The following is an 11,337-nucleotide window of genomic DNA, read 5'->3' as shown; positions in this document are numbered from 1 at the left end:
CAAAAAACAAAACAAAACAAAAAAAACACATAAGAGATTTGAGAAGAGGAATGAGGACAGAGGAAAGTCAGAGGAGACTTCCATAGTTCAGTCACTCCTAAGTTGAGCCTTTGAAACAAGTAATTGCATTAATAATAATAATAGTACAACCATGAACTAGGCATTGCACCTATGCAATAAAATGATGCATTTTTACAAGCATCATCTCATTTGTCTTTGTCCCAATTCAGATAGAATCTCTATTTAACAGACAAGGAAACAAAGACTTAAAAGATTACATAGCAAGTATGCAGTTGTTCCAAATTATTTTGATGAACTAGCCAGAGAAGCAAGAATTGGGACACATTCATATTTTCCCTAACTCATTCACCAAGCCCAAGTAAAGTGAGCTTTATTACTACCCACTTTTAAAAATGCAGGAGGTGGAGAAAAGGAAAGGAAATGCCTCATCATCACTAGCCTTTCCCATATCAACTCACCCCCATACCCTGCCAGGACCTTAGGACAGAATATTTTCAGTCTGAACAACATTTCCAGGACAGATGTCTGGGAGGTTGGTCATGTTTCATTTATTCAAAAGAAAACATTCGAATCCATATAACACATTCAACATCTTAACCTAAACTCTTTCAGAATGACTCTCACCCTACTTTTTCCAAAGGTGACATAGGAACAATATTCCTTTGGAATTCCCCTAAGTGGTGCAGGTAGGATTTGAACCCAGGTCTGTTTAAATCTAGAGTCTTTCATAAAAATCCATTATAAAAGCATTGTTTTTATAACATCCCAGCCACCTTTTAATCTGCATATACATTATCCCAGTGCCTTAATTTCTCAATTTCTTTTCACAGACTCTGTCTTCCAAGACTTCACTCCATTTGTGTCTACTTCTCCCCCTCCACTAGACACACAGCCCTTGATTTGCCCATCACAGCATTATTAACAAACACCAACTGCCAAGCATTATATTGAGGGGTGGGAAAGGAAATTACATATGAGCAGATGTTGTTTGGTGAAATTTTTAAATGCGAAACTAAATAATGTATTGTTTATGGGTAATACAAATACGGAAAAATACTTTAAAAATCAGTGAATTATAAACACACAATTCGAGATGGTGGTTTCATGGAGAAGGAGAGTACATGGGGCAAAAAGGAAATAAGATTAGGAGAGAGATTTATATGACAAGTGTTAAAATTTACAGGGAATGTTCTAGTTTTTAAGGTAAATGGTGACTACACAGATGTTATTTAGCTATTCTTGATATTATCAATATTAATTTATATGTATGAAAATTTTTCATCATTTTTAAAGCAAGCCCACCATTGCTCACTTCAAGAAAAATGTTGATATTCATCCTTTACATCAAAAGATTTTTGCACATTAAAGCTTACATGTCATTGTCTTGAAGAACATCTACCCATATGGACACCAGGTAAAATCTCCTCTAAAAAAGCTGCTGTGACTTTGAGTAGATAAAATCCAGTGAAGATTCCTGGGTCTAACTGAAATCAATACTAATTATTGCAAGAAGGTTGGCTGATTCATTGGCCCATTTCCAAGGCCAAATTCCAAAAGGGGAATAAGAAGTTTTAGAGGCAACCATCAACAACAGGCCAAATGACACCTTTGATTTTTGTTTTGTTTTGTTTTGTTTACTAGACTCAGTTAGCCATCTGTGGAAAATTATTCTGGAAACACAGCCATTATTTTATCCAGCTTTTTGTTCTATGGCTTTAATAAATTAATGAGGTGTTAATCAAATTCACACGTGAGAGACTACAACAAATTCACAGGCCTAAGGATTTGGACCAGCCCTGGGGATCATTGTAATCTCTCCAAGTGGATCTTTCCTTCTTTTCCTGGAATGTATTAGTATGCAAAACTAGGTAAAGTATATCAAATCATACAAATGCTAAAAGAAAAACTTCTCTATGACTTGAAGACTAAGAGTGCCTCGTTAGGGATATCAATAATTTTTATCACCTGCACATAATAAACATGTCATCTTTACCAAAAGTTTCTAAGGGAGAAAGATTTTTAAAGGAGGGGGAGAGGGAACAAGAGAAAATCAAGAATTCTAACCAAGAATCTTACAGAAGAGGAAAGATGAGCTTGTTTTAATTCTATCAAGATCCAGAAAGCAGTGAAATTGCCTAATCATCCATGGAGATTACATGAATGTATGAAACAAAACAAAATAAAATACATGGTCTTTCTTGGCTAAAGCAATGTGATTTGATCTGAGTGGAGAACAGAGTTCTCAAATCATGCCAGTCAATTTCTATTTAGTTCTAACGAACCCTTCCACCCTCATAAAGACTATTTCCCTCCCTGTCCCACAGCTCTCCTAAGGGATAGACTTTCTTCCTCACGTTGGCAAATAACTTTCTCACCAAATGTTCCTTCAATAATACACTGATAATTTCTTTCTTACTGTTTGTGCATTTATTTTAACACATACCCACTATCATCAAGACATGATGTCTCTTGGACCATACAATGTGAAATTTATAGATCAATTTGCATGGCAGAATTGCCCATCATAATCATTGTTAGCATCAATAAATCATCTTGAATGCTGTATGAGTTTCAAAAAGTAAGATAAGAAAGAGAGAAAACTTTGGTCAAGGATTCAAAATTAAGTGTTCATGCATATCACAGCTGCTCTTTATAAAGTCAGGTCACAAAATAGACATCTACCAATAAATCAGCCATAAAGGATGTGTTAACACACATTGCTAGGAATTCTTTAAATATGATGCAGGAAACATGCAGACAATCCGTAGGTATTTTTCTGAGTAATGGTATAGAGTCACCAGCTGGTGACCTGGAAGGAAGAAAATCCATTTTCTATTTGATCCAAAGTAGCATAACCTGAGAGCAGAAACCCTGCACCTCAGAACAGAGGACTCAAGTGTGAATCCTTGGCTCTTCCACTTCCTAACTTGAAGCAACTTATTTGCCTACTGTGAGGCTATTTCCCCATCTGAAAAAGAGAGAAAATAACCCTATATCACAGGGTTATTGAGGATTAAATGAACCGATATATGTAGGATCCTGATAGAAAGTTGATGCTCCAGGGGCGCCTGGGTGGCTCAGTCAGTTAAGTGTCGGACTTCAGCTCAGGTCTTGATCTCACCATCAGTGAGTTTGAGCCCCACATCCAGTTCTGTGCTGACAGCTCAGAGCCTGGAGCCTGCTTCAGATTCTGTGTCTCCTTCCCTCTCTGCCCCTCCCCAATTTGTGTTCTGACTCATTCTTTCTCTCAAAAATAAATAAACATTAAAACAATTTTTTAAAGAAAGTAGATGTTAAAAATGGTGATTATCATCTCTGGGGTTTGTTTTGCTTACCCACCCAGCCCTCCAACCTCCAATGTCATTTTCAAATTGCCCCCAAACTCCCTTACCATAGTGGTCAGGAGTCCTTCAATCACAAACAACAGATATCCAGTGCAAATTAGCTTAAGCAAAAAGAGAATATAGAGGTTTTGAGAAACTGAATATAGAAACAGACAATGGCCAGACCATATATAAAAAGAGAACTCTTATCCACAATCTCTGTAGCAACCACCTCAGGAAGTCAAACAACAACCCTCATGGCCATTGGCTCAAAATATTCAAGATTTGGTCAGTAACTTCCCGCTTCTCTAATTTTTGACCCTGCTTCCAACTTAGGACCAACGAGACAAAGTGAAGTATGTCTCCCCAACCAATCACACAGGATGTCCCATACCAACAACCTCCAATTAGGACATACCTGAAGCCTTTACATTTTCCAATATAAAGCCTTCCCACTGCTCTGACTGTCCTTGAGTCTCTGGCAAGCAAAAGTGATGATGGCTGACTCCTTCACCAAAGCAAGCTCTAAATAAATAGGCTTTTCTTGTTCTCATTTGAATGGTCTTTGTTTATTTTCACAATTTGGAAATGATGGGAGGATGAATGGATGGCACAGTTGGATGCAACAGTGGATATGATGTATCCCTGTCTGTCTCACTCATTCTCTCTCTCTCTCTCTCTCTCTCTCTCTCTCTCACTGTTGCTTGCCTTAGCCTTCCTCGAGGTATCTTCTCCTCTCTGGAGTCAGGCTTCTTCTTTTGTGCAAGTAGACAAAATACCAGGCTTACGTGGTAACACTTAGGAACCAGAGCAGAAAAAAATTTTTCCTCTCTTAACTTTTCCCACTGGATATATCCTCACTGCCAGTGATATTGTGGCCACCTCCCCCCTCCTCCAGTCTGAATCCTGGTTTCAGCAGGATAACAGAAGAAGCACAGAGCTCCTGCTCCTAGAGAGCCAGTTCCTTCCCCAGCCCCAACACTACCTGCCTTACCCCTACAGCCTGGTCAAGGTTCTGGTTAAGGTCACCAATGACCTCAATGTTTCCAACACTAGTGTTAATTTATTTACATTCTTACATGATCCAAACTGACTGACCTTACCCTAGGAAACCAGAGCTGATAATCTTGCTCCTTACTTCTTTAAGAAACTAAAAGCAATCAACAGAAAACTGCCTCATTTCCCTAACAGTAATTTTACCAACCTAGCCTCATCTGTACCATATACTCTGCCTCATGTAAATGACAAAAGATGAACTGTCCCTGACCCTAAGTCCAAACCCTCCACTTGATACTATTCCCATCCCCTTTACCTTCTGAAGGTCTTCGCCATTACAATTATTCCCTCTGTGTCCTACCTCTTCAGTTTTCCCTTTGCTATAGGATCATGCCACCAGCATATATGTGTGATGTAATATTTCTTATTAAAAAGCAAAACAATACAAAAAGCAAAACAAAACCAAAACGTTCCCCTAACCCCACATCCATCATCCAACTATTACTCCATTTCTCTGCTCCCTGCAAGATTACTTACTCTTCCTCTCCTCTTCTTTGACCCACTCTGTCTCTTTCAACCAAGTCTAACGTGACTTTTAATCTCTACTCTCCACTAAAACTGCTCTTGTCAAAGCCGAAAACCTTCACCATGCCAGATCCAATGTCAGCGCAGTCCTCAATTTTCATGACATGTAGCATCATTTGCACAGTGAATCCCTCCCACCTTTTTAATTTTTTTAACATGCTTTTCATCAAATCCATGCTCTCCAGCTTTCTTCCTAGCTCAGACCTTTTCCTCCTCTTCCAGCCCACCTTGTAGAGCTAAATGATGCTCCAGGGCTCCTTATTTGGCCTCCTTTCCAATTCATGGAGACTCATTATCTACATGATCTCTGATCCGTCCAGTTCTGTCATTGGATGCCATCTACTCAGATGATGTCTACCTTTTCCTCTGAGCTCTGAACTTATACATCCACATGTCTACTTATATATCCAGTTCTCTACTTAATATTTCCTTTTGGTTGTGTAACAGACATCCTTAAATTTAATATGACTCAAACTGACCTTCTGATTGTGTTCACTTAGACTGACACAAGGCTTCCCTCATTTCAGTTGATGACTCAGTCTGGATTCCATGCCAAATCTCAAATGAAGGAGAGTGTTATTACCAGAAAGGAGATGGAAAAGCCTGCAGGCCAAGACAAATTAATCATTTCCATACCCCACTACATAACCCAGTCCTCAACTATCCTTGCTACTCAGCAGAGAACTTAGTTAGCCTCCTATTCTACTGGGAAAAGTAACGTATGCACCAACCTTTACTCCTGCCTTCTAGTTCAAAGTGAGCTTTCCATCTGTGCCCTTGGTCCTGTTCTTCACTTTTCCTCATTTGTGGTGCTCTATTGATAATCCTCTTTCCCTGCACTTCAGCATTTTCCTCAGTGGGGCTTCCTTCCGTTTCTTCCCAGGGACTGCCTAAAATTTCACCCTGGAATAGCTGAGATATATTGGTCCAATTTTCTCATGAATGAACTTAGAAAACTAAATAACGCTTTTTTAATTTTATAGTAAATATTAGAAATATTTAACTCAAATTGAATAGAAACAGGTAGAAATAATCAATTTAAAATAGTGACAAAGTAAAAAATGTATGTGGAAAACTTCTAACAGATTTTTTTTTTACTTAGGTATAGTTGACACACAATATTATATTAGTTTTAGATGTACGACATAGTGGTTCAGCTTCTCTCTGTATTACACTATGCTCACCACAGTGTAGCTACCTTCGGTCATCATATATCACTTTTACAATATCATTGACTATATTCCCTATGCTGTACCTTTTATTCCTGTGACATATTCATCCCATAAGTGGAAGCCTTAAAAGATTTTTTTAAACCTTATTTAAGAATTACATTTTGCTGTAAACCTAAAATTATCCTATGAAAAATAATCAAAATCATATGAAACTAACCACAACTAAAATATGACATGGTAAAAATTAAGTTGACAGACAAATCAACCCTTCTTGACTAAATGTGAATCTGCAATATTTCACTGAGTAAATTAGGCCTGGTTGACATAGTTACCACAAAATATAATACAACAACTATACAACCATAAGCTGGCAAACTGTCCTTGTGAATTTTCCATGCAAAAGAATTTCTCTGAAGGAAAATAATTTTGGTAAAATAATAACAAAAATAGATAGTAATGGATTACTTTAACTATCTGGAAAATCGATGGAGGTATTAAGTTGGCTTTGTGGAACTAGCTCCATATGATATGCTGTCAATTTTATCAAAGTGGAGATGACACTATTTTAAATGTTACATTCACAAATAGAGAGAGGGAACATCCACAGAGTCAAGTTAGCAGGGTAAAACCATCCATTTGATTGGAACTACAGGACTGAAATATCCTTCCTAACCAGGTAGAGTTTGTACATCTCCCAGACCAGCCTCCTGCTTTGCTAACATTTTTGGAAGCAACCTTGTACTGAAATTACTACCAGAATGTAAGCCCCTCCAGGGAAAAGTTGTTGTTTTACCCACCTTTGTATCCACAGTGCCTAATAAAGCACCTAACACTTAAATGCTCCATGAGTGTCCAACAAAAATGAATACCTGAGAACAGGGCTTATCAAATTTAATGTACATCAGGCTTCTGGATATTAGAGCTGGTATCTCTGAGATTCTTTTGGTTTCTAGTTGTTTGTTATCTTGTGGGTGATAAATTCCTGCTAAAGTGGCAAATATCACATGATCCAAGCAAGAGTAAGAAGAGTGAGCAGTGACACATGCAACTGTCCCTTTTATAGGGAAAGCAAAAGCATCCCAAACAATTGTGCCATAGAATTTCACTGATGTCTCCTAGGTAGAGCTGTGTGTACGACCATCCCTCACTGCAAGGTCGACTGCAAGAGCAAATGTTAGCTTTTCTTGCCTTTCTGGTGAAAAGGGTAAGAGAAGAAGGATTGAGAAGGATTGTTGATTTAACCACACAAGAATGTCTGCCATACCACAATCTCAACAATTCCTCATCTACCCAGTTCCCCAAAGAATGAAAACAACAAGAGCAGCTCACCCTCCTACAGCACGTACTATGTGCCAAGGACTATTCTAAATGCAAATGTTTGGCACCTATTAATTTATTTAATCTTCACAACAACTCTGAGATTCTACTATCTCTATTTTATAGGTGAAGAAACTGAGGCACATATAGAGTAAGTAGCTCCCCAAAGTCACTCATCTGGTGAGCAGCAGAGTCAAACTCACATGGTTTGGCTTCGGAGTTTATGTTCTTAACCTCTACAGTTCATGGATTCAAAAATAAACGAATGGTAAGTGAGCCCCTAAGTAGTCGTTGTCCAACACAGCAGTTGTCAGCTTTTATTGCACCATACAGTGTCACCCAGTAAAATATACCTCCAAATACCTACCTTTATTTTGCAATCTCTCTTTGGAATGCAGCCCCAAGATGGAGTAACACTATTAATATGCATTAAAATTCAAAACTTGTCCTGTTGCCTGGTTTATTTTGGGTCTGGTTATTTTTCATCGTACACCTTGGCACGTGAACCCTGTCCAAACTGTAGGTCTGAAAGGAAAGTCTTGCAAATGAGGTCCCAAAACAACAGTAGACATGTCCTTATTATAGACCTGTCTTCCAAAATGGAGGATATATTCAAATTTCAGTAACACCAGGCCCCTGAGGTACCTCTAACAACTACAGATATTTATTCTAACTAGGATGTGTTCAGGAAGTTCAAATGTTCAAATGACTTCTCCCTGGAGATGTGCATGTAGCAATGAAAATAAGCAGGGGAAAATGATAAAAATAAGATTTACCTCCTTTGGAGAGTCTGAGTTTTCCCTCCCCAAATCACAGCTAAATGAGGTTATCTCTGAATTATTTCTCTCATGGAAATTTTAATATTAAAAACCAGGAAGGCATGCCATTGTTTTCAGTTGTGAAGATGAAGGGTTGTATGCATTTTTAAATTAAAAGTAACTTTTTTCTTCTCCATGGGGCCCAGTGTGCAATGGCTGCAAACAGCAGCCTCCTTGGTAGTGTATGCAGCCTGTTGATTGTACAGGTTGCCCTAAGGGACCTTGGAGACAGTTTTTTCCAGTGGACATTGAGGTTTGGCCTCACTCTTTCTCCAATCTAGGCTCCAGACAGGTATGAGGGGTGCCTTTGGAAAGCCCCAGGGCACAGTGGCCAGGGTCCACATTGGCCAAGTCATCATGTCCATCCGTACCAAGTTGCAAAACAAGGAGCATGTGATTGAGGCCCTACATAGGGCCAAGTTCAAGTTCCCTGGCCACCAGAAAATCCACATTTCCAAGAAGTGGGGCTTTACTAAGTTTAATGCAGACAAATTTGAAGACATGGTGGCTGAAAAGCGGTTCATCCCAGACGGCTATGGGGTCAAATACATCCCTAATCGTGGCCCCTTGGACAAATGGCAGGCTCTGCACTCATGAGAACCTCAGCACTGCCCTTCCCCATTCATGCCCACCAATAAATGCTGCTTCCTGTCAGAAAAATAAATAACTTTGTTCTTTTTCTTACAACAAAAGTAATGTACATGCATCATAGAAAGCCTAACATAAAAGAGAAGAGAATTTTTAAAACTCACAATCACATCATCCATAGATAACCACTGTGGATATCTTGGTATATGATATATTCCCATATATAAATGGGATGCAATAAACCCCAGATGGTTTCTTATTAGGCTCTAGATTCACAATTAATGTAATTAGACCAAATCAGGGTCAATTCTTTGCTTCCAGGCAGTGGCACTGGATACTCAGCCTGAGGAAGCAAAGGAGGTATTGAATTGGAGGCAGAGAGCTGGTAGGAAGATAATCAGAGCAAAAAAGGGGACAAAACGTATTGAATTCCAGGCAAGGATCCATAATCAGAGACCAGACTCAAGAGAGGCAGGGCCAATCCCAGGTATACACAGACAACCAGTGACATCTGATCTAGGACAGGGCAAGAGTATAACTTTGGAAGTATGTTACAAACATAGTGATAGCATCAGATAGAGACATGGATCATGTCGAGAATTGCAGCTGATAAGCAGAAATGAACAACAGAATGGGACCTATCCCTGAGACACGTAGCACCAAGGCATTAAATGACCTATTGTCAACTTTCTGTGGCACACGGCAAAGGGACCTACGCAGCAAAACCAGGAATGGAATGGGGTGAGAGTATCTCAGAGAAACATTAAAAAGGGACATTCCCAGGGATGCCTGGGTGGCTTTGTCAGTTAAGTGGAGGACTCTTGATTTCAGCTCAGGTCATATTCTCACAGTCATGAGATCAAGCCCCATGTTGGGCTCAATATGGAGCATGGAACCTGCTTGGGATTCTCTCTCTTCCTCACTCTCTGCCCCTCCCCCACTCACACTCAAGCTTCCTCATTCTCTCTCTCTCTCTCTCTCTCTCTCTCTCTCTCAAAATAAATAAATAAAATTCACAAAAAAGACACAGACAAGAGGGAAATGTGGGTCACTTGTGTTTCAGGGAGTGTGAAGTGGCTAGCCCTTCCACTTCTAGGTATGGGACAATTGATGCTATTTCTAAGCCCTGTTCAGTTGCCCTTTGTTGGTTCTGAGAGAAGAGCAGAGCAAAAAAACATGGCATTCATCCTGAACAGAGGAAAAACTGAGACCATCTGATGTGGGTTAGTGGATAACAGCATCCAGACCATCTTCATGACTGCACTGAATGTGACAGTGGCAGTATTGTTATGTGGCATATTCTGATCACGGAAGTAGAATGTATACTGATTCATCATTTACCACGCTGCCTAGAATCTATGTCAGGTAAACTTGGCAAAATGCCATTACAGGCACACAGTATGCATACTCATCAGCCATGTCAATATGGAAGACTGATGAGTTGAACGTACTGGAACCAGCAAGAATAGCTCCCTTCCTCCTCTAATGCCTTACCAGAGCCTTCTATCAACATCACTGTTCTTGCTGCAAAGAAGAATGTTTAAAGGGTCCAGATCCATCATCTCAGAGCAAGTAATGAAGGATAGAGATGGAATTAAGAGGTTAGTAATAAATTAATAACTGATACAAATGCTCTTCAGAGGTCTATAGAATCTGAGTCTCTTTTTTTTATTTATCTTTCTGTTTGTTACTGTTGCTGCTATTATTATTTTAATGAAAACTACTCTATGCCTACAAAGATCTCTGTTGCCAAACATTTTTTTCAGGCACATTTCACAACCACCAAAACAGTAGTATCATCTCTAGCTCTTGAAATTTCACTATATTTCATCCTGAGGTATACAGACTCCAATCACTTCTTAATGCTTCCACCACTACTACCCTGGTCCAAGGTCTGAATTACTGTGGTAGCCTCCTGATTTCCCTGCTTCTACCCTTATGAATTTGTCCCTGCAAACTATCCTCAACACAACAGCCAGTGGGATCCTCTTAAATATTTAAATCAGTTTGGGGCTCCTGGGTGGCTCAGTCAGTTAAGTGTCAGACTCTTGGTTTGGGCTCAGGTCATGATCTCATGGTTCATGGGCTCAAGCCCCACAGTGAGCTCCTCACCGGCAGCACAAAGGCTGCTTGGGATTCTCTGTCTCTCTTTCTCTCTCTCTCTCTCTCTCTCTCTCCCTCCCTCCCTCCCTCCCTCCCCTGTTTGAGTTCTCTCTCTTGCTCTCTGAAAATAAATAAATAAACATTTTAAAAACCTAGATCAATTTAAGTCACTCATCTCCTCAAAATCCTTCCATGACTCTCAATACTGCTCAGAGTAAAATCCAAAGTCTCAGAAAGGCCAACTATGGCCCTACAATGATCTTCCCTGACCCCACTAGAGTGTATCTCTGAGAAGGTAGGGATTTTTGTCAGTTTTATTTATTGTCATATTGCTCATACCTAGAACAATGCCTGGCACACAGAATATATATTTGTTAAATGAACAAATGCCTCACACCTAGAACTGCCTCACCT

General features: G+C 39.5%; 1 protein-coding gene and 1 non-coding gene across 2 annotated transcripts; both read left to right on the top strand.

The window, feature by feature from the left end:
* The first annotated feature begins 8,330 nt into the window (after window positions 1-8,330).
* Window positions 8,331-8,466, top strand: LOC115526826. The gene has a single exon (XR_003972771.1). It is a non-coding gene; the product is annotated as a small nucleolar RNA SNORA70 (small nucleolar RNA).
* Window positions 8,467-8,502: 36 nt separating this feature from the next.
* LOC115504755 (60S ribosomal protein L10-like) lies at window positions 8,503-8,881 on the top strand. Its single transcript, XM_030301906.1, has one exon. It carries the CDS (start codon window positions 8,527-8,529, stop codon window positions 8,827-8,829), a length of 303 nt encoding a protein of 100 aa, XP_030157766.1. The 5' UTR covers window positions 8,503-8,526; the 3' UTR covers window positions 8,830-8,881.
* The last annotated feature ends 2,456 nt before the right edge of the window (window positions 8,882-11,337 follow it).

This window comes from Lynx canadensis, chromosome A1, assembly GCF_007474595.2.
Source record: "Lynx canadensis isolate LIC74 chromosome A1, mLynCan4.pri.v2, whole genome shotgun sequence".
Taxonomy (NCBI): Eukaryota; Metazoa; Chordata; class Mammalia; order Carnivora; family Felidae; genus Lynx; species Lynx canadensis.
Note: the sequence above shows the minus strand (reverse complement) of the source record. Positions and strands in the feature narration are given on the sequence as shown.

Coding starts and splice junctions, on each gene's coding strand:
- LOC115504755 (XM_030301906.1), top strand. CDS start 8,527: ATGAGGGGTGCCTTTGGAAAGCCCCAGGGCACAGTGGCCAGGGTCCAC.